Below are 23,206 nucleotides of genomic sequence, written 5' to 3'. Positions count from 1 at the left end.
TAACACAATACCAAAATTTGGTTTTATTAATTTTATTTGTCTTTTCTATTTCACTGATTCTGATTTATCTTTATTATTTTCTTTCTTTCACTCGCTTTGGATTATTTTCTTCATCTTACTAGCTTTCTAAAGTGGAAGCTTAAATCATTGATAGTGAACCTTTTTTTCTCTCAAAGACAAGCATTCAAGTTATAAATTGCCATCTTAATACTGCATTAGCTGCATTCTACAGAACTTGGTACGCCATTTAAAAGTGTATTGTTTAATAGACAAATATTCAAGGCTTCTCTAGATCTTATTGAATCTATTTTAATTCAATTGTGGTCAGAAAACATACTTCATAAGATTGCAATCCTTTGAGATTATTTACTGAGACTTCATTGTCTTGCATATGATCTATCTTCGTGATAATTGTGTGTGCACTTGAAAAGAACATGTCTTCTGCGGTTGGCGCTGTAATCTCTAAATGTTAAGTAAGTGAATGTGGTTGATATCACACTGAGGTCTTCCACATGCTTACTGATTTTTTTCTTGGTCTAGTTGTTGTATCAATTACTTAAGAGAGGAGCGCAGAACTTGTCAATTTTGTTTATGGAGCCTTTCTTGAGTTCCATCACTTTTTTTTTTTTTTTAAAGATTTCATTTATTTATTTGACACAGAGAGAGAAAGCACAAGTAGGCAGAGAGGCAGGCAGAGAGAGAGGGAGAAGCAGGCTCTCCACTGAGCAGGGAGCCGGACGTGGGGCTCAATCCCAGGACCCAGGGATCATGACCCGAGCCGAAGGCAGCCGCTTAACTGACTGAGCCACCCAGGTGCCCCTTGAGTTCCATCACTTTTTGATTCATGAACTTTTAAGCTCTGCTTTTAAGTCTGAACACTTAGAGCTGTTGTTTTCTTGATATATTGGTCCTTTTATCATTGTGCAATGTCCTTCTCTATCTCCGAAAATTCTTGTCTTGAAGACGACTTTACTCCAGCTTTCTCACGGCTGGTTTGCATGGTGTATCATTTTTCATCCTTTTACTTTCAATCTGCTTTTGTACTTAGAGGATAAACTACAAACAGCTGGCTCTTGTTTTTTCAATCTGACAATCTGCCATTTAATCCAAATGTTGTCCACTTACATTTAGTTATTGATATGGTTGATTTTCCAGTTTGCTTCCCCCCCTTATTCTATATTGGTCTACAGTTTCGTTTTTGGGGTGCTACTTTTATCAGGTTTGATATCCATGTAGTCACCTCAGAAACCCACATTTTTTTTTCTAAAACATGTTTTCTGAGGCAAATGTAACATTGATAATCAAACCTAATGAAGAGGCACTAAAAAAGATTATTGGCTTTTGGGTCTGGACTTTTTTTGGTACAATAGTTTATAATTTGCACAATCTCTAATTCAGAAATTAGTGTTAGTTTCCTTTCTCTACTGAAATCAATTTTGTTCATTTTTTTCCTAGGAAATTATCCATTTCATCTGTATTTTCAAACTTACTTGTGCCAAACAGTATAATGTAGGCTATTAAGATTTTTAAATGTTCTGCTTCTCTTTTTTTTACATCTGTGTTTTCTCTCCTTCCACGTCTCCACCCCTTTTTTGATTATGTTGGCTTCCAGAATTTACAGATGCCACTGGGGGCTCCCTTTTATACGTTTACTCCTGAATCGTGGCCTTTTGATCCCTTTCTTGGTAATTTCTCAATGCCTTAAGCACAAGTCTTTTATACTTTGTCCAGATTTTCTAGTCCTCAGCAAGAGGGTTGAATTCATACGCCACCATTTTACTGAAAACAGAATTTTTACTAATAAAAAAAAAGCCTCACAAAAAGTTTGTGTAATTATCTCCTCAGTGGAAAATTCGAACAATGTGTAAGTCAGTACTACTGAGTCTGGGTCTGACCAATAGGAACCATTTTATAGAATGTTTGTATAGTGGGGTTGTCTGGATTTGCTTTGGGGTTAATTTCTATTGATCCTTTCCACCACCCCAGCCTATGAAAGTGAAGTAAGCAAGGCAGAGAAGAAAAGCATGCGGATTCAGATCTTCACCACAGGAGGGCAGTCTGAACTGGAGACATCTGTAAACCACCCTTCTAGCGCGGTCAATGGAGGAGCTCACTAGATGTTTATTGATGGCGGAAATCAGGTTTCTGCAGTCAAGGAGGTAGAAGATATGTGGAAAAACTGGAGGCCTGCCTGGCAGTTTCGCTTGATTTTTGGGTAAAACTCTGCCTTTGCCAGGTCATGTGGCCATGAGACAGGAGTCACAGAACTGAGCAGTTTCAACACCAACCACCATCTGCACACACACACACATCCATCCATTAGGATACAGAAATATATATATATATATACACACACACACGTATTATGATCAGCATGTTTGTGGGCGATATTTTGCCTTAATATCTATTTTTCTTGAGAAATGCTAACTAAACCATTCAAGTAAAGAGAATGTTTACAGAACAATTAAAAATGAAAATCCAAAGGGTTTATGCCAAAAAGCAAACCAGTCTTCTGCAACCTAACTCAACAGGACCCAACAGGTTCATGTGGATTCTCACATGTTCTCTGAAGCAGTGTGTGTGTGTGTGTGTGTGTGTGTGTGTGTTGGGGGAAGGGAGGAGGATTGTAATGATACCCAAGTACAGGTAGCAAGGAAGCAGGAGGTTGGGGAAACTTCAGAACCACATGGCCTGGAAAATGGCTCCGTACCCAAGGATTTCAGCAGCAAGAGTCAAACCACGAGTAGACATAATTTGTTGGTATAAAGTTTTACCACTTCTGAGATGCTGCAGAGCTCTCTTCAGAGTAAAGAAAGTACCTTTTCTGTTTTCTCCCACAGTTCCTAACAGTGTTCACTGAGTATGAAATAGGAAATGAATTTATCACACTGCTCTATTTTGTTGAATCTATACTCAGTTAGTATGGCTATTTATAAAACACAGTTTAAATGCTATAATCCTCCCTCACCTCTAGAGTTTTGTAACCTGCTTTTTTCAAACTTCTTCCCTTCTACTGTACACCAATAAATTATAGTTATGGAAGCTCTGCAAAATTTATCTTGGCTTTCTTTGCAATGATGTCCTCATGCTAAATTGTATATTTATACATGGTCTTAAAAATTTGGTTAAATGTTTTATACTTGATCCTGGTTTTTAAAAAATCTGTAATGAATGCCTACATGGATTCTTGAAGTATTATTGGGTCATGTCAACATCTATCACAGTAAGTGTATTTTGCAGGGTGACAAAAAATCAATTAAAATTGCATTCTATATTTAATAATTACAGTAAAAGTATTTTGGTAGATTTTATTCACATAAAATGTTTTAATCATAAGCAAAATCATTAACTATGAATTCAGACATTATAGTCAAAATATATTTTACTTCAACTTAAGGCAATACATACAGATTTCTTTAAAGCATACTCATATCATTTTATTTACACACTATTTTAAGAAGTGACAATAAAATACATACTTTCCATCTTTGTCCTTCATTTATAACTTTATGTATTCACAACGACGTAAAACTCTCCAAATAAAAGGAATTAAATGCCATCATCCTTAAAGCTTACCAGATACGGACAAGAGAGGGAGACTCCCAAGAACAGTGCGAAGGCATTTTTAATCTTTTAATGTTCCAAGAATTTATCTTTAAATTCTTATACCAAGCTTAATAAAACAATAACACAAAACCTATAGTACACAGCACTGAAATAATTTATATTAGAATTCTATTGCTGTTTACCAGAAGAACCTGCACATTAATAACAGCAGAACTGTCCTTTATAAGTAAATGCACTTACTCTGAATTCACTCACCGAACTAACAAAAACCACTCAGTAAGTTTTCCTATTACCTTTGACTATCATTGTCATAAACAGTTAAATGTTTCCTGGAGCCAAATACTTTCCATCACCTAGAAAACATGTCAGGATATTAGCCAATTATTTAACAAAATACATACCAAAATCTCAGTGTAAAAAGCTGGCTTCACTAAAGGATTTTCTCAGTGTACTCAGGGTACTCACTGGCTTTAACAGTGATAATTTTGTAAAGATACAAATGAATTAACATAAAGTTCAAACTAATAACATATAAATGTCTCTTTGATTAAATAAATACTATTTTCTCCCATCAGCATATATACAAAAAAATTTACAATTTTTAATTAAAGTTAGTATTTTGAGAATGGAATGAAAGACAAGACAAATAGGTAAATGTCTTGTTCAAAGGGTTAAGACATTAACAGGATATCCCTCCCATTCCATCCCATATGAAATCCAGTCACAGGCTAGATGCTACATATAGATTTCTGAAACTCATAACCACCAATCAAACTAATGTAATAACTAAAACAGCACTGCAAGGACCAAGCTCTACTGAACTAGTATAAAATACCCTGCTACTATTTTAGATAGTTCAAAAAGTGTCCACTGTGTTAAATGTGACTGTCCTTTTTTTTTTTTAAATGGAAATTGAGACAGAAAGAAATTTTTCTATTATTTTGTTCAGAAAAACAACCTCTAGGGTAACTTTTATGTGAGGAAAATAATGAAATAAAATTTGTCAAAAAGCAAAATTAACCCTACGGTTTTTATTTCATTTATATACTATGCTATTCTTAATACAGTCAACTTACGACCAATAGCATGAACTATTTATACAGGTTGTAGAAATGCTTCTCAAGAACCCCCAAAACAATAGGTACCAAATCCTCGGATCACAAAATGAGCAGTGACCAAATAGGATGAATTCTATGTCTGATGATTGGCACCATTGTTCTTTACCATCACAGATAATCAACACTTAACTGGGTTGCATATTTATTGTAGATAATTTTTTTATCTGTAAAACAGTTACCTAGTTTATTTTATACTGTCAAAACTTTAAATATCACACTATTAATTGCTTGCGTCAGGTCCTGTTGGATGGTTCCTGAAGCCCATTTTTCCTTTAACAGTTACAATCTTGTCTGCCACAAGTCAGTTTCTGCATATTACTTTTGATTATTAGAAAGTACCACCTAGCAAAGGTAGGATGGCAGTTCTTCACAACAAATCCTTAGCTCTGAACATGTATGTTAAAAAAAATCAGAGCAGGGTAATTACTTCTGTGAACCAAACACTGGAGAAACAGCACGGACAGCACTCAGGCTACAGAATGTTAACAGCGCTTAGAGTTTATTCTGCCGCTTAACACAGGAAGAGTGGCAAAGATGCCAAGATACCAAATTCCACTTTAAATTTAAGTACTTATTGCCTAAAAAGTAAGGCATAGATGTCCCAAAGGTAGATACCAAAATCTCTCTTCCTCGTTCTGACCCAACTGAAGCCAGATTCGTATTCAGGTCATAATTTTTTTTTTTTTTTTTTTTTACAGCACTTGGATATCTCTGGCTACAATAAGCAACATGAGAAAGTAAAACACGGTAACAAAAACTAAGGAACTTTCTTAAGTTATGACTTTAGCTTGTGAGCCATAAGAAAGTAAACAAATATGAAGTGCAAATATACCCTTTGCTGAGAGCCACATTCCGTGGGAATGTGGAAGTCAGCCCACAGACCAGCCACTCTGACCAGACCAGCCGCGCTGACCGCCTCAATCAGTCACAGGAAGTCTACACATTCATACATGCAAACACACTTATGCACACACGCATGCACGTGCATGCACACGCACACACACACACGAATAACTTCCACAATGGCATTAAGCACAGAGAAAAGCAATTCTTTCCATTTTCTTAATTTCTTATTAGCAACAATCTTCAAAAGATATCTTTCCTGACTTCAATAGCTTATGAATCTTAACAAAGACACAATGGTGAAGACTCAAGCTTTGTATCACATGGTCTTGTTGTGTTTTTTATAATAGCTTTTCTTAAAATAATTTCTTTATATGCTAGATCTGTTTTGCCTGGTTAACCAATTTTATTAACCATCACAGAGGTCTTCCTACGTCACAGGTTTACCTGGGATACAAACTCTATTAAAAGTTATTAAATATAAAAATATAGAAAACTTTTCCTTCCTAATACACAAAATCCACTAAGTGCATAAAGATTTCTGTTGTTTCAGTTACAAATATAAAAATCTATTAGAAAAGCATGCCTACTAAATTTTGATATATTTTTATTTAAAAATGTGTCAAATCCTCATTGCAAAAAAAAAAAAAAAAAGGCAGAGGCAATATTTTTCATAAAAAAAGTTTCCAGTTAGAGAAATAGTTGGTGTTAACTAATGATTTACTAGCAATTTTATGGTCAGGGTTTTTTGTATTAGCTGATGCACCAAAACAAAGCACAAGGAAAAACATAATAATTCTAGCATACTTGGTCTAAGTTCTTTGTCTTTCAAGGTATATTTTTCATCGTTAGAACACCATTTCTTGAGTGTACCCTTGGTATTGTGACTAATCAAAGATACTTTATAAACTCCAGCACATGTTACTCAATTAAAGGATCATCATCGTCTTCTTGCAGCTGAAGTCGGGAAAATGGACGGGGTACAGACAGTCTATTCTGCATGATTATAATGAGGCATGTTAGCGTGGTTAAGACCAAGAGCGCACCGATAACAATTCCAATGGCTTCCGGGAGATTAATGCACCACTGGTCAACTAACAAACACTTAGTATGACCAAAGGTTCCATTATTGGGATGTGGTTTTAATCCCAGGATGTGGCACATCATTGGATAAATATCCACACTGTTAATTGTGCTGTGTTTGTAGCCTTTGTGGAATGCTGGACCGTGGGCAGCTAGAAACGGATGCATACTAGACAAAGAATTATCATAACCATGGTCACCTACTGAAAAAAAGAACAAAATTATGTTAGTTCCTAAAAGAAAGACTGATCTTTCTATTACAAAATAACTTCTTCTAGTGTAAATATACTGATTCTTGCCAGTGTAATTTCCATCCATTAAAATTCTGATTAGCTGGACCAGATGGGGGCCAGAAAGAAAATTTTCTGTTTTGTTCAACTCAGCCACGTCCCCTATTTCACACATAGACCCCTCTTCCAAGCGGTCATGACCCGAGGCTTTAAAACTATTTCTCAACCTGATGCACCTGTCAGTGCCAGCCCCACTCATTTCACCCATCAACTTCTAGCACTGTGTGCATGCAAAGAGCACTAGTGCCTAGAAGCGAGTGGCTGGGCTGAGGGTCCTGAGTAACTGGGAAGAGCAGAAGTGAGTAAAACCAGTGAATGGGGAAGAAGTGCATCTGCAGCATCAATTGCTCCTATGATAAGAAACAGGATTATATTATATACTCCTGGTTTACTGATAGCGAACGAACCCCTCGACCTCTGGAGGGCCAAGTGAGAATGTTACTGAAGGGGTTCTTGTATTCGATGTGAAGTCTGACCACTTCACCAACTTCTAACTCCAAATTGAACTCACAGAAAAACATGACAGTCCCAGACAGAACCCCAACACCAGATCCTCAGTTTTTAGCTTTATTTTGGCAAATATTCCCTTTTAGGGTACGCCTGTTGCATTGATAAGCTCCTGCTTTCATATGAAGTGCAAGTGACTGAGTGGTGAGTGTATCAGTTTGTGCCATATTATCCCTTAATTTCATGTCTGAAATATTTCATAATAGAAATAATGAATGTGATCAACATAATTAACAGAATATATAACTTTATATAGACTTTATAATTTCAGTAATGTAAAAACATACTGTATATGTAATAGAAAAAAGTTTAGAAGGGGGGAACTCCGTACCTCTGTATTGATTTTTTTCTCTTTTCTAAACTTTTCTGTGTTTTCTAAGTTTTCAACAGTGAGTATATAAGTATAAATAACATATACATTCCATTAACCTTTAGTCTTATCCTTGTCTGAAGCTTCTTATTTGCTATAGATCAGGGATCTGCACACTATAGACCCGGGCCAAATTCAGCCCTCTACCTGTTTTTGTAAACAAAGTTTCATTTCAACACCCCCACAACAGTTTGTTTACATAATGTCCACTGCTGCTTTTCCACTACAAGGCAGAACTGAGTGAGACAGAAACCAGCCGGCCTATAAAGCCTAACATATTTACTATCTGGCCTTTTACAGAAAAAGTGTTCTGACTCCTGCTACAGACTATAAAATCAGTTTTTTGTTTTTTTTTTTAAAGTACTCAAATTGAATTTAACATATGGATAAATAAGCTTTGGTTCGGGGGGAATCTGTAACTCCCCCCTCTATATCTCCTCAGCTCTAGGAGAGGTTTTGATACACCTGTTCCGGTTTTTGCCCAGTGTTCCAAATAGCTAGCACTCAGGTAAATGATTTCATCACTGGGGAAAGACCTGGGTTACCTGGACAATGCTTTTTAACACATACAAAATTTTAAAAAGCATTTGAACTATCAAGTCTCTCCCCTTTTATTTTCTTTACTTCTCTCTCATTTTCTACAAATCAAGAGAACCAACCTTGAAAAGTTGCTGACAGTAACTGCAGTGTGGGTAAGAAAGTAAAACTATACCTTTGTCCTTAAGGTCACCCACCCTCCTCATCTAAGGGTAAACTGTGCTTAAAAATTGCTATTGAATGAAAACCTGAGAATTAATCCAGTCAAAAAGTGAACTGATTAGACAGTGTTGATATCTCTAAATCAAAGTACACTGTTAACAGAACAGTGTCACAATGTGTGATTTATCCCCAGAATACAACAGAAATATCCTAAATACTTACATTTTGGTAATGATTTATTTAACACAATTGTCCAGCCTTCATCAGCAACCAAAATAATAGGCTGAATTCGATCATTATGTTGGTAATGAAATCTGGCAGGAATGTCTTCTTTGAGATAAACATTCATGTGAGGGTTACAGACTTTCAGTTTGTGATAAACCTCTGTTGTATCTGGAAGAAAAAGGAAACAGTAAAGGAAAAAAGTCATGATTGGCTGATAAGGGAAAAAAATACTTCTAACTAGAATAACTGGAAACAAATTATGTGACACTGTTGGACGGACGGACACACACACACACACACACACACACACACACACACACACACCCCTTCCTTTCCAAGCATTCACATGTCTCTTTTTCATTTTGTGATTCTCTCTGGTGGACTTTTATACAAAAGGGGACATTTTCATGTGTAGCTTCCTAAGTAAATATAAACTAATTACATATTGCTGCTAACTACTTTTTTTTTTTTTTTTTTTTAAGATTTTATTTATTTATATGACAGAGAGAGACAGCGAGAACAGGAACACAAGCAGGGGGAGTGGGAGAAGGAGAAGCAGGCTTCCCACCGAGCAGGGAGCCCCATGTGGGACTCGATCCCAGGACCCCGGGATCATGACCTGAGCCGAAGGCAGACGCCCAACGACTGAGCCACCCAGGTGCCCGCTAACTACTAATTCTAAGATCAATAGATGAACAGTACATCTCACACAAAAATCCAAGATGTTTTTTAAGGATAAAAATTTCCTTTTTCCATTAGTGTGAATAATTAAGAAATATACCAAAAAGCAAGGAAGTAATCTCTTTGAACATGAACCTTAGGCTAACTGCTTAAAGACTTGTTACTTAAGGGGGAAAACATTTAATCCCATTCCGAGTAAGAATATATGGTACTGCACTACAAAAAACCAGAGCTGTATTCTTTTACAAAACCCTCCCACCTCATTCAATTGCTCCCTTCAAATATCCCTCAGCTAAAAGGTTACTTACTTATTTTGGGAAGTATAGCAGCAACTGGAGTCAAATCTATAAGAGTGTAGCTTGAATGATCAATGCAGAGATCCAAGTTTATCAGTTTGTCCTTTGAGCACTGGGTCATCCCATGGTCACTTGTAATGATCACATTGAGATTCTCCCACAGTCCTAGCACCTTGAGTTTGTGGACTAGCTCACCAATAAGGTCATCTACTTCTTTCAACACTCTGTACATGTTTTCTTTATCTTCGGGTCCATATTTGTGGCCACCTGCATCTGGTTCTTCCCAATAGAGTGTTGCAAAGGTAACTGGTGGGTTCGAATTCATCAGCCACATGGTAATATTATTTAGTCTCTCCTCAAATGACACTGAAGAGCTGTAATTCATAAAATAGGAAGGTGTGGTATTGTGAATGGGTACGTCTGTTCCAGGCCACATAGCAGCGGCACTTGATCTGTTTTCCTGAAGCTGATTGGTCACCCAAATAGGTACTGCCTCATTCCACCAAAAAGGATCCTTGTCATCAAAGTCAGAAAAATGTTTCTTTGTGATTACATCATACATGGAATTAGCCACGATGCCATGGCTTTCTTCATACAAGCCTGTCACAATACTGTAGTGGTTTGGAAATGTTTTTGTGATAAAGACATTTTTAACATGCTCTACCAGGACTCCTTCTTTGATAAAATTCTGGAGATGAGGAAATTCATAGTTCTGTAGATAGTCAGCTCTGAAACCATCAAAGGATACCAGTAGTAACTTGGGTGGCAGGTTACGGGAAGAGTCACCTCTATAACCAGTTATAAGTCCAGAAAATAGAAGTATTACTAACAACTTCATAATGAATATGTTGAAGGAGAGCAATCAGGGTTCCTAAAATATAAAAACACAGTTTATAAGTGGTAGTGCTGTTGTGATTTGGATTAAGTTTCAGAAGTTCAACGACTGAGCCACCCAGGTGCCCCTAAGTTTCAGAAGTTTAGCCATCAGGAGAAGAGAAGCAAAATTTATAAACTTTTTATATGCCAGCTTTATATCAACTTAAAATTAAGTAAGGTCATTTACTGAAAGATAACTGAATAAAGCTAAAATTGAAAAAAACAAAAATTGTCTTTACTTGTCCAATTTCCTATTTATACATGTCCTGCCCCATCCTTCATGCTCTGAAGGGGGTATGGGCCATTCTTATACGCCACAGAAATACTCCTGTTTGTTGCCTTGCTTTTCTGTAGTAGCAGAAGTTATTCTAAAGACTTAATAAGAACAGGGGTGCCAGCCTGGTTCTGTCAGTGCACAGCAACTCTTGATCTCAGGGTGTAAGTTCGCACCCATGTTGGGTGTAGAGATTACTTAAAAAGAAAATCTTTTTTTTTTTTTTTTAAAGATTTTATTTATTTATTTTGACAGAGAGAGAGAGAGACAGTGAGAGAGGGAACACAAGCAGGGGGAGTGGGAGAGGGAGAAGCAGGCTTCCCGCAGAGCAGGGAGCCCGATGTGGGGCTCGATCCCAGGACCCTGGGATCATGACCTGAGCCGAAGGCAGACGCTTAACGACTGAGCCACCCAGGCGCCCCTTAAAAAGAAAATCTTTAAAAAAACTTAATAAGAACAGATGAAGAAAGAAAAATGATCCTTCCAGGCCTTCAGAGGCTCCAGAGAGGGAGATTATTTTTCTAGTTTAACGACTGGTAACCTATGTTCTTTTTAAGCCACAGAAATAGGTGGTGGAAATTCTACCATGCTGACTCACCACCAGCTCCTGTTGAAGATACTGGCATGAAAAAGGGGGGTAAGAAATAAATATTACCTAAGAAAAAGATCTCACCTTAATCTATACATTCCCAGTATTTACAGGAGGTTGACAAACAGACAAAGCCTATAGGGACTTGGCTGCCACAGTGACTTCTGAAGCAATCCAACAGCTGTTGAAATGAACTTCACCATATCCCTTAAACTTCCTCTTTACTATCAGGGACATAGTAGTTTACCTAATACCCCAGGTTTAGAGCTCTGATTTTGCATTATTTCACTGATTATAAAAACAGCTTTCCCATAATAAATCTCCCTGCCTTCAGTCTCTATCATCTTTGGTCCTTCAGAAAACAGGATAGGTGGTTTAGGTAGGATGATTCACTGTAGTTGGACAGGATATGTCTTCCACTGTAATAGGAGAGAAGGAGCTAAAGCTAGGTAAGCCAACAGGCCTGAGGGTTGGAGATGAAGGGAGCTGTACTCTGTGCTGCAAAAGGTAGGGGCAATTGTTGAGAGAGAGTAGGATGGTAAAAGGTTCGAGGGTTCGAGCAACAGAGAAGGTCTGACATGGCCAACATGGAGAATGGGAGAGAGTACAGGGCAACAGTGGACGGGTGGTCAGAGCTGAATTTTTAGTGACACTGTTGACTGGATTTCTCTAGCAATTCAGAGGCCCTGGCACAGGCCTGAACAAAATAGGCAGCTGATCGTGCCTGCACTTGAGACTGTGAGAAACTGAAGTATAACAAAGGCAGTTCAAGATCCTGACTAGGGAGTGACTAAAATCTGAACTGCAGCATCTAAGCTCAAACTGATACAGATCGTGAAGTACAGAGGTTCTGAGGGAAGTTGCAAGGATGTGAGGCTGTAGTCAGAGTGAGGTGAGTGAATTCACTATTTCAGAGTAAGAAGTCCCAAGGTATGGCCGCGGGGGGTTTGCACCTCGAGGTCCCAGGCAGAAGCAGCCACAAGCTAACTGACATGATGATTAAGTTCAGGAGCCATTTATTGTGTGTTCTTCTTTCTCCCAACTTAACCACAATTACTTGAAGGCAGAGACTTTCTTTCCTTCAAACATACCAGCAAGATGACCTGTGTGTGCGCAGTCATTCAAACATCTGCTGACTGAAGCTGGGACCGTCTCAGAACTAGGAACCTCAAATTGGGAAGACTGTCTCAGAACTAGGAACCTCAAATCGGCACAGAATTTTGTCTGTGAGGGTCTTTGGGTCTGAAAAGTCTACCATTTTAACCTGAGACGGGCTGCCTTCTGAGTGTGGTGCATGCATGATCTGTTGCTGATGCCATCCATGAAACCCAAAACAGGACGGAATAACAAAACCAAATCAGCTCTCCAAAGAGAACAGTAACAGTGCTGTTTGGTAGAGGAGACACGCTGTACAGACACGGTCCCAGCATGGCGCCGCAATATCAACTCTCAAGAATCAGGACAGAGAGCAGCATTTCTCTTCTCATTCAGTATTTGGTGCCCCCGACCTAGTGTTCATGCACAACTCACCTCCTCCCTCAGTGGGTCAGTGTGAGTTCAGTCACATGACAGCAGTATGCAGGCTACTGCCCCGGGCTCCAGCAACGGGAGAACTTGTGTGGAGGCCACGCTGGTCTCCAGGAAAGCTTGGACTGAGCGGCTTCCCTCTTTTCTCTCTGAGTATAGCTACCTTCCCATATACAAATATTTGTTTCCAGTAAGAGTCGACTGAAACAGCAGATCGGTGGTACCGTATCTTAAAGATACCATAAATCTATTTTGTACAGTCTTTTTTTTTTAAAGATTTTATTTATTTATTTGACAGAGAGATAGAGACAGAGCACAAGCAGGGGGAGCGGCAGGCAGAGGGAGAGGGAGAAGCAGGCTCCCCACAGAGCAGGGAGCCCGAGGCGGGGCTCGATCCCAGGACCCCGGGATCATGACCTGAGCTGAAGGCAGCCGCTTAACCGACTGAGCCACCCAGACGCACCACAAACTGTCTTAATGTACTGCCCTGGATCTTTCCCTCCTCAGCAACCAGTTTACATTCCCCACCAATTCCACCGCACAAACTATTCTGCGGGCAAGGTAAGCCCGCAAGGTATGTCAAACTGAATGCATTCTCTGCACCTCCAAATCTTTCTCCTTTCCTTCGTTCCCCAGCCTTTAAAACAGCTTCCCCATTCTCTCACACCACAGCTGCCCTGAGCAAACCATCCGTGCCAGCCTCGTCGATTCTATTTGCATATCATCTACCACAGCACAGTAGACAGAAAAATCACCGAGGGAGCTGGTTACAAGTGCAGCGGCCCAGTCTTTACACCTAGGAAATTCTGACTCAGTCAGGCTAGAGGAGAAGCCAGGAACCTGCCTTTTGAACAGCTCCCCATTCTTTCCATCTCTACCACAGCTGCTGCCATACCTCCTGTGGGAGCGCTTCTGTCTCTTAACTGACCTTCCCACCTTATTCACCCTCCCCTTTCTCACCTAATATCTGCTCCCAACTTAATCTTCCTGGGTGGAGCTCTGTTCATAACACTCCTCTTGAAAAAAATGTTCATAGAGTCCCCCTGCCTATACAAACACCAGCCCGGCAGTCAAACCCCTGCAGGATCCAGGCCGAACCCACATGCACACTACTGTGAAATAGTTACAGAAATCATTGCCAACGGTGCTTTCCTTTACCATATTTCACCATCACCATCTGCCTCAAATGTATTACAAAGACGTGTAAAAGATAATAGGCATTTATCTGAGTGACTTATAGGTGACCTTTAACAGCTCTTCAGTAGTAGTTTGTGCTCCCAAGCATCCTGAAGTTACCTCCTGCACATGAAGTCTTGCCCAAACACTCTTTTAGGTTATTTTATTTATTTATTTTTATTTGACAGAGAGACGCAGCGAGAGAGGGAACACAAGCAGGGGGAGTGGGAGAGGGAGAAGCAGGCTTCCCGCCGAGCAGGGAGCCCGACACGGGACTCGATCCCAGGACCCTGGGACCATGACCTGAGCCGAAGGCAGACGCTTAACCATCTGAGCCACCCAGGCGCCCCTAACAGGGCATGTTAATCGATAAACAAAATACCAGTGAAAAGTTCTCAAGTAGTTTTCAAGGAAGTAAAATCACTAATTGTTATATGACTAAACTTTGAGGAAAATTCTGTAATTTTTCAAACCAAAAAAAAAAAAAAAAAAAAAAATAGCGGAGGGAAGAGACAAAAAAAAAAAAAGCATCTGGACTACACCCAAATATCCCAACAGCCACCAGAAGTAGTAGGTAGTCATCTTCAATGCAGGGGACAAAACATGCTCTACCGCGACTGGGATGACTTTTTTTACCTGGATGGAATGCATGTCAGGCAATTCCCACTGGCATTCTTAGCCCAAGTGAAGTTGGGAGAGTACAGCAGTTACAGGAAATGGTGAAAGATATCTGTCACCATTAGCTCGCCATCTGCTTTGTAATACAAAAGCCCTAAAGACTTCACAAATATTTATAATGAAACTTTTATACAGCTTTAAAATAAAATAGCATTGGCTGTGGACATGGGAAACTGGTGATTTCCTCTAGATTATTTTCTTATTGTTCTAAGGAAAACAAAAACTACTCTCTAGAAGACTTTCTCAGTCCTAAAAATTCTGGGATTCTAAATAATTCTCCCATTTTCAAGCACACATAAAATTTTCTAGTATCTTCAAAACTATCTTACCTTCTACATAGTAAAATATAACCCCTCAGGTACTTCTTGTGTTTTCATCAAAATTTCTCCCGAATTATAGTTTGTAGCTAAGCTAAAATACATAAAATATCTCCTCTTTGCTTTCAAGTGAGCTTAATTTCCTTAAAATAGCCTGGAACAACCTCTGGGGGAAAAAAGGAAGAAAGAAAAGAAAACCATGACATTAAAACGAGCCCCTGACTTCCTCTAACACCGAGCAAGTTTTCAGGCTTAGGTCCAGCAGATCGCCTGGTGGTTGGGAAAACCACTCTGGAGTCAGCCCTAGTATAAACCTGAATCTGCCTGTCACCAGCTGTACAATGTGGAACGCCTCTTCACTTCTCCGAGCCTGAATTCCCTCATCTGTATAATGCGACCCTATTATCTCACAGGGTTGCTACACCGAGAAAAGGAAGCACTGTTTGTCAAGGGCTTAACACGGTGTCCAGCCTATAAAAGGCACTCAAACGTTATCTTTGCTGTTCGGTTCTCTAGGAAATTAGTTCTTAAATTTGATTATGTAATTGCCAGGAACTCTGATCTCATATTCAGACAGACGCAAAGAGCCCACCCCGCCGCCCGCCTCCCCTCGCTGTCACCCCTGCCCACCTCCGCTCCTCCGCGGCTGTCAGCCCACTGCCCTCCCCACCCCAAACCACCTGCCAACTGCTCTTTCCTGCCCCCACAACCGCCCTCCGCCTCTCCCAGCCCAGCCTTCTCCCGGCGCCTCCGCGTCCCTTTCGCGGGCGACCCGCCGGCGCCCCAGGGGCTGGGGGAGGGGTGGGGGGTGTTTCTCACGACCTCTAGTGTCACAGCCCCAGGCGGCCGAGGAGGGGGTGGCATCTCCCTCCGGAAGGCCGGCCGCGCGAGGCTCACACTCACCCGCTGCCGCCGGCGCGCGGAACTCAGCACTGGCGGAACCCCGCGCCCGTGGGCCCCGGGGGCGAGGCAGACCCGAAAGGACACGCGCGAGGCAGGGATCTTCCTGAGGCGCCTGCGCAAGAGCGGGCGCCCCCGCCGCGGATAACAGCCCCAACCTCCGCGAGAACCGCTTTGTTGGGGGCACTCTGGGCTGTGCGCAGCCGCCCGGCGCGCGACTGCGGAACCTGCTGCCAGCCGGCTGGAACCCGGCGGGCGGCGGAGGCTGAGACGAGTGCTCGGATTGGCTGCCGGAGCCGCGTTAAATGTAATGCCCTTTGCGATTGGTTAGAGTCGGGTACCACCTGGGGACAGCTGTTTTGGTGGGGTAGCATTGGAGCTCGAGGAGGTCCGTTCCTATCTTCCACCACGCCCCTCTCCCATCATCCTAGGGCTGGGTGCCCTTCAGGAGACCTGAAACCCAGCGAGCCCCGGAAAGGCCCCTGGCTATTGCCAAGCGCAGTTCGCTGCTCCTTAATAGGCACCTGGCGACGTTGGTGGCCTCAGGCAAAAAACGACTTTGGTTGCACCAGGGCGCAGCACAAGTCTAGAGCGGTTTCAGCTAGTTCCAGTGACCTGAGGTAAATGCGACGTGATTCTACCCAAAGTACCTGTTTCACTGGAAAAGTGAGCACCTCTACACCCAAAGTTGAGTAGTAGGCAGTTTACAGGTAAGGTCACAAGAAACACAGAAACAATCCTTGCAGTAGGGAACCAGCTGAGAAATGGGCACGTCTTTTGACAGCTGCATATGGGATTGTGCTCCTGCCTTTAATTGGAAACTTAAAGGAAAGGGAAAGGAAGAATGTATCTTTAAAGTTACTAGTAGGAAGAGAAATTACCAAATGAAGTAGATGTATTTGTTAACGCGTTACCCAGGCATACTTGGTAAAGAGTGGATGGTATCTTTTTTCGCTTTGGATTTGCAGTGCCAAATACAGGACCTGGCGTCGAAAAGGAACTTACTAAATGTTTATTGAATTTATTTATTTATTTATTTTTTTCTTAATGTTTATTGAATTTAATGGAACTTTTAAGGTGCTCTGGGTTCGTGCCTCCCCTCACTTTAAAATGCAAACTCCAAGGGGATATTTTCTTTCATATTCAATAGTGTAGCTCCAGCAGTTGCTTAAAAACATGCGAATAAATGAATTAAGAATATTAGTCATGTTAATATTTTCAGGTGTTGAGGATTTACTGGATGTAAACCCGGTACCTGGATTAGTAACCTGCGATAATGGACCTTAGAAATCAAGTTGTATGGGGCACCTGGCTGGCTCAGTCGGTGGATCATGTGACTCTTGATCTTAGGGTTGTGAGTTTGAGCCCCACGTTGGGTACAGAGATCACTTAAAAATTAAATCTTAAAAAAAAAAAAAAAGAAATCAAGGTCTAAGTTCTGCATCTTGGCTGTGAGCTTTAAAGTATAGGCATGGCTGGTGATGTAGGAAAAACAACGTTAGGGTTCCAAGCCCATGGCCAAGAAAGAATTCTTGAGACGTCTTTGGTGCAAAAAGGTGATTTTATTAAAGCAAGGGGACAGGACCCCTGGGCAGAAAGAGCTGCAATGGGGTCGTGAAGAAGGGCCCATTATATGCTTTCAGGTTGGGAGGGGGTTAGGGATAGCGGAAGTCTCTAAGGAATTTTGGAAGCAAGGTTTCTAGGACCTTGATGGGGCTAGCTATTGTTGGGAAAAGGTCATTTTTTACCATCTAATAAAACCTTAGTCATGAGACCCTTCAGATGTATATTGGTGGGCCATGTGCTTGGGGTGATGATTGCCAAAACGAATCTTGGTGGGTTTAGAGATAAAGGAAGTTTCCAAAGGAATTTTTATACCTTAAAGTAGACTTACAGGATCCTGAGAGGTGGGGGGGTTTCAGGCTAGGATTGCCTTTCACCCTTAGCAAAGTATTAACATTGAGGCAGTTGAGTCCCTAGAGGGATGTCACTCTGCCTGTTTCAAGGACTTGTCAATGGGCTGTAGGTAGTATGGAAATTTAATAATTTTTCTTTTGCCTTTGTTTCCCACATCAGCTGGGACTCCAGAGTCTGCAAGCAGCTGCAGAGACAATTTGGGCCTGCTGTATTCTGTTGATGATTAGTTTGTATCTTCACAGGTTAATTCCGGTGGCAAACCTCAAGGCTGGCCTGTTCACTGGTGAATTGGGCATCTTAGATCTGTGGGTTGTCAGAACGAGAAGGAGAGGTCAGAGTTCTGGGGGAATTTATGTAATGTCCAATGTAGTGGAACTTAAATTTTCTGGCCTTTGGGGCACATGATTATGCATATCCTGTTCGTTCATTCATGAGCTGCACGATTGCTTAAAGAGTAGACAAAATGGACTTCCCCAAAGGTCAGATGTGTAGTGGAGACAGCAGCTGGATGGGCATAGGGCAGAAGGGCTCCCTTCATCCACGGCCACTGCCTCCATAGCTGGGTCAGATCAGGGATTAGAGTTCAGCTTTGATATTCCCGTAGAATCTCAGACAAGCACCTTAACCTCTGTGATTTACAAGTAACACAGGTATAAAAGATATACCTGCTTACTACCTAGATGTGAAAGCCAAAGAGACCCTTTATGTAGAAGCACTTTGTAGGCTGTAAAGCACCAAACCATCCCAAGTTCAATTATTATCCTAGACCTCCATCCCCACTGTAAGCATTTATTGACCTCAAATTGCTCCTTGCCAATTTGAAGTTATTCTATATTTAGTGTAGAAAGTCCCCACATCTCACACAATAACCTTTTCCTAGATCCAAGTGTCCCCTTGGTGTCCTGTTAGCTGCACTCACTGTGTAACACATCAGGATAGCAGGTTACTAACTACCACCTAACCCAGTATTTTCCAAACATGTCTCATCATGAGACATCCAGTGTTTGTGAAAAATAGAGTTCTCAGATGCCACACAAGATTGACTGGGTCCAAGTCTACAGGAGAGGGACTTAGGACATTTTTAACAAAAGTCACAGGTGATTTTGTGATTTGGCAAGTTTGGGAAACAGTAAACTAATGAATGCAAATGCGTTAGTTAACTAATATATTACTCTATCTGGACTTAACCCAATTAAAATATTCAGCTTCTTAAATATCCTAAAGGAGTTATACTCATTCTGGAAATTCTAAGAAGAACCCTAGAGAGGATTTATGTATGAGTAAAGAGAATTCTTTAAATCACACTGTTAAGAGGAATATTTATTAAATTCTACATATATTGTTTTGTAGTTCCATAGTTTGAGATCAAATGATTAGAAACACCAAATAATAAGAGGATGTACAGTAATTAAACCTACGTAAGTCCAGAGATGTGCCACTTTAGCGAAAGTCTTCACATCTGAGAAAAGGTGTTATCTCATTGATTAAAATGTATACATTTCCCCCTATATTTTAACACCTCTGAAATCAGAATGATCTTACAGCGGATTGGCTACAATTTCTCTTAGTGACATATCAAATAATAGGGCTTCCTAACACAGTATTTTGTATTCAATGAAATATGGAAATGAAGCACCAGACAATGACATTTTCCTCCATCCCTACTGATACACAACAAGTGACCTAGGTTCAGTGTACCCTCTTGCCTGTCTACCTCCACAAGCCTGACCACACTTGAAGGTCCAGTAGCCGACCAGTCCATCCCACCTGCTTACCCAGGCTGCAGAGATATCTCTCTTCCTATAGCTCTGATTATCGGAAGCCCTATTTTCTTCTGTTTCTCTTGCTTAGCATTTATGTTGCTGCCTACCTGACCAATTAATTTTTGTGCTACCTTATCATTTTACAAACATCTTTGGACTCTAAAACTAGGTAGTAAACAATATGAACACAGAAAATTTGCCTCTGTCTCTTGTTTTTCCCTAGGGCCTAACACAGAGCTCCTACCTGGAAATAGTCAATAGATACTGAGGATAATGGCACTTAAGTAGGGTGACCATATACTTCATCATCCAAACCAGGACATTTTGGAAAGTGAAAAACAGATAGTAACAATTTCCTGAAGATCTCAACATCCTAACGCCCAGAATATGTGACTTTGTTACCTACATCGTAAAAGGAACCTTGCAGGTGTGATTAACGTAAGGATCTTGAGATGGGGAAATAATGTCCTGGATTACCTGGGTGGGCCTAACTTAATGGTAATCGGAAGGTTCCTTACAAGGAAGAAAATGGGACAGAAGAGTCAGAGTCAGAGAGATTAGAAGATGCTACACTGCTGGCTGTGAAGAGATAGAATGGGGCCATAAGTCAAGGAATGTACTTGGCCTCAAGAAGCTGGAAAATCCATTTCCCTAAATGGATTCTTCCTAAGAGTTTCCAGAAGGATCAAAGCCCTGCCAACCTATTCTAGACTTCTGACTTCCAGAACCATAAGATAAAACATTTGTAGTGATTTGTTACAGCAGCCATAGAAAACTACTTCACCGTCTAACCTGTGAGAACCAGTCAAAACCCAGCTCATCCTCCACCATTTCCAGATTCCGGCAGCTGAATGTAAGCTCTGCAGGATTTCACCTCTCCCTCTTTGGGCTTCCCTTATAGCATTTACTTTACTCAATGGTAATGTAAGCAAATATCTGCTTCTCTGATCCCCCTCTGTAGACCTAAGTGATAGCAACTCAATTAAAACTAGTTTAAGCATTGAAGACTGTATTGAATCATGTGACTGGAAAAGCCCAGCCATGGAGCTTCAGGTAAACTTGGATCCAAATGCCCAAAGTCATCAGGTATCACAGTCCATCTCTTGGCTCTGCGTTCTCTGTGTTGGCTTTATTCCCAGGTAGACTTTCCATTTGCAGTAAAAACAATGATCACCAGCAGCTGGGGTAGGTTTATAGCCTACCTATTTAGCAGTGGGGGCTGAAAGACTGACTCTTTCTCAATTGTTTCAACAAAAGTTTCAGGATTGAGTCTTTTGGGTCTGGTCTGGGGCATGTCCCCATCACAGAACCAATTCCTGTGGTCAGGGGAGTGGAATTGGCTCTCATAGGCCAGGCTTTGGTCAGAGTAAGAGTGACCAACTCATCCCAATTTGCCCGGGACTCTTCTGGTTTCATCATTAGAAGTCCCATGCCCCAGGGAAATCCCTCAGTTTAGGGCAAACTGGGATAGTTGGTTACCCTAGGCCTCCATGCTAGAGATGAGGGGAGACGTGGTCAGCCCCAAATGACTCCCACAGACTAAAACTGAAAAAGAAGTGGTTTCTTGGAGGAACCATGAGAAGAGGAAATGAATGCTGGGTGGGCAAAAGCAACAGAGAGATGTCTTCTCCATTCACCTTTCTAGATTAGAGTTACCTTGAAGGCAGGGACTGAATCTTACCCATTTTTGCGTCTTTTAAAAAACTGAGTACGTTGCTTTCTACCTAGGAAAGCCTCAAAAGAACTTATACTGTTTCTTGCACCACTTTATGAAATACTTGAAAAAATTCATTTAGAGTGAGTGAGTAATGTTTAACACTAGTTCATGATGGATAATACAGAATCACATTTAACAGGTGCATTTAAAAATAGTTTACAATCTTACTTGATTGAGATTATTAAAATGTAATCTTGCAGAAAATGGGGTGGTTGGAGAGTTTTAAACTTTCAAAATCACTGAAATACGATGATCCTCCATTGTCCTTTCCACTCCCCTTAATAAAGATAAAACTGGTACTGTGTTTGCATTAACATCTAATATATATTAAAAAGTGAAACTTAAAATACCCTTCTTGTGATTTGAAATTCTATTCACTAGTTTCGGTTTTGTTATTTAATCAGACTGAGCAGTGGATTAGAATTGTTTTTCTTTGGACAGGGTGTGGCTTTTCCTCTGAAACTTCTTTTCTGTAATTTCTAACGTCTGACCCATCCTTTCAGGCAATGAGTTATGCATCCCAATTAGGAGTTTAAAAAAGAAATAGCTACATAAAGAGCTATGTCTTTGGTCTAGAGGGTAAAAATCTTCAAGTATTGTATGCTAATGCTGAATCTTGTAGTAAATGGGGCAGGGGGAGAAAAAACTGCTTCTAACATAGTCTTCCAAACCTGACATTGGCTATGGGGGCAATGACTCTAATTGAAATTACTTTTTGTGAATTTAGCCAAGTCAGTTCTCTCTGAGGCACCACAGTCATTTGTAAATGGTGAGTTTAGATTATTGCTCCTAGCTCATTTCAGTCTGTGACACAAAATGGGTTTAGACTTTCTCCCTGTTTCTAGGATTTATATAAAATTTCTTTTTCAAAAGCTGAGCTGAAAGAACATTTATAAATGAATGTTATCATTTTGCCCACTAAATGAAACAATATACATGTCTAAACATCACTGTGGAAATGAAGAATTTATGAGCCTGTTATGTTTTATTTTATTATCATTAAGTTCCTCCAGTGAATCTAGAGCATGCTTTGTGGCAGAGTTAACTGCACTTATTCCCCCTCATTCCCATTGAGAAAGATGCAGAGTTTGGGAAAGATCTCAGCTCAAGATCTGGACCCAACTGATCCCCTGGTAATTCCACACACTTTGCTGGTTTAGATTTGGGCATAGGGCACAGTTCTAGTCAGAGTAAGTGAAGATTGCTGGAAACTTCTGAGACAGAGAAAAGAAACCTAGAAGTCATTTCTGTTGCTCAGTGGAAGTGAAAAATAAATCATACGGTTCCTGTTGCTACTGTTATGTTTACCACTAGAGGAGCCGGAATCGAAGTCTGTAATAGCCCCAGTGGAGAGTTAGAAAGAACCCAGTACATGGAGACATCGTTGAGCTGCTAATTCAACCAGTCCCAAAGGCTATCCTACCTCTGGTCTTCCTATTTCATGAGATTATAAATATCCTTATTATTTATGCCCATCTGAAACAAGTAGAAATGGTAAATATTTGAAGGATAACAGAAGCTTGGTGCCAAAAGAGCCTCGTGAATCATTTTGTCCCCCTGTTCTCAACCATATTATCTACAAGAAGGAAACTTGACTGCATAAGACTCCCTGATCTGACCCAGCTATGGAGGCAGTGGCCGTGGATGAAGGGAGCCCTTCTGCCCTATGCCCATCCAGCTGCTGTCTCCACTACACATCTGACCTTTGGGGAAGTCCATTTTGTCTACTCTTTAAGCAATCGTGCAGCTCATGAATGAACGAACAGGATATGCATAATCATGTGCCCCAAAGG

The 23,206-nt window shown here is 40.6% G+C and overlaps 1 protein-coding gene across 2 annotated transcripts; it reads right to left on the bottom strand.

Moving 5' to 3' along the window:
* Positions 1-3,356: 3,356 nt before the first annotated feature.
* Positions 3,357-16,215, bottom strand: ENPP4 (ectonucleotide pyrophosphatase/phosphodiesterase 4). 2 transcript variants are annotated; one of them, XM_034990467.1, is made up of 4 exons: positions 16,020-16,215; positions 9,692-10,550; positions 8,700-8,870; positions 3,357-6,814 (listed from the first exon to the last, which is right to left on the bottom strand). In XM_034990467.1, exons 2-4 carry the CDS (start codon positions 10,515-10,517, stop codon positions 6,450-6,452), a joined length of 1,362 nt encoding a protein of 453 aa, XP_034846358.1. In that variant the 5' UTR covers positions 10,518-10,550; positions 16,020-16,215; the 3' UTR covers positions 3,357-6,449. The 2 variants fall into 2 exon arrangements, with proteins under 2 accessions (XP_034846358.1, XP_034846359.1); XM_034990468.1 differs by lacking the exon at positions 16,020-16,215 and adding an exon at positions 12,949-13,228.
* Between the last annotated feature and the right edge of the window lie 6,991 nt (positions 16,216-23,206).

This window comes from Mirounga leonina, unplaced genomic scaffold (assembly GCF_011800145.1).
Source record: "Mirounga leonina isolate KUSES-001 unplaced genomic scaffold, KU_Mleo_1.0 Mir_53, whole genome shotgun sequence".
In the NCBI taxonomy this organism is placed as follows: domain Eukaryota; kingdom Metazoa; phylum Chordata; class Mammalia; order Carnivora; family Phocidae; genus Mirounga; species Mirounga leonina.
The sequence above is the reverse complement of the archived record's forward strand: the minus strand, read 5'-3'. Positions and strand labels throughout refer to the sequence as shown.

Bases quoted from the DNA above. Each gene is read 5' to 3' on its own strand.
- ENPP4 (XM_034990467.1), bottom strand. From the start codon at position 10,517: ATGAAGTTGTTAGTAATACTTCTATTTTCTGGACTTATAACTGGTTAT. The intron at 8,871-9,691 runs GTAAGTAACCTT...TTTTTCTTCCAG, and splicing joins TGCTATACTTCCCAAAATAA to ATACAACAGAGGTTTATCAC. The intron at 6,815-8,699 runs GTAAGTATTTAG...TCTTTTTTTCAG, and splicing joins AAATAAATCATTACCAAAAT to TAGGTGACCATGGTTATGAT.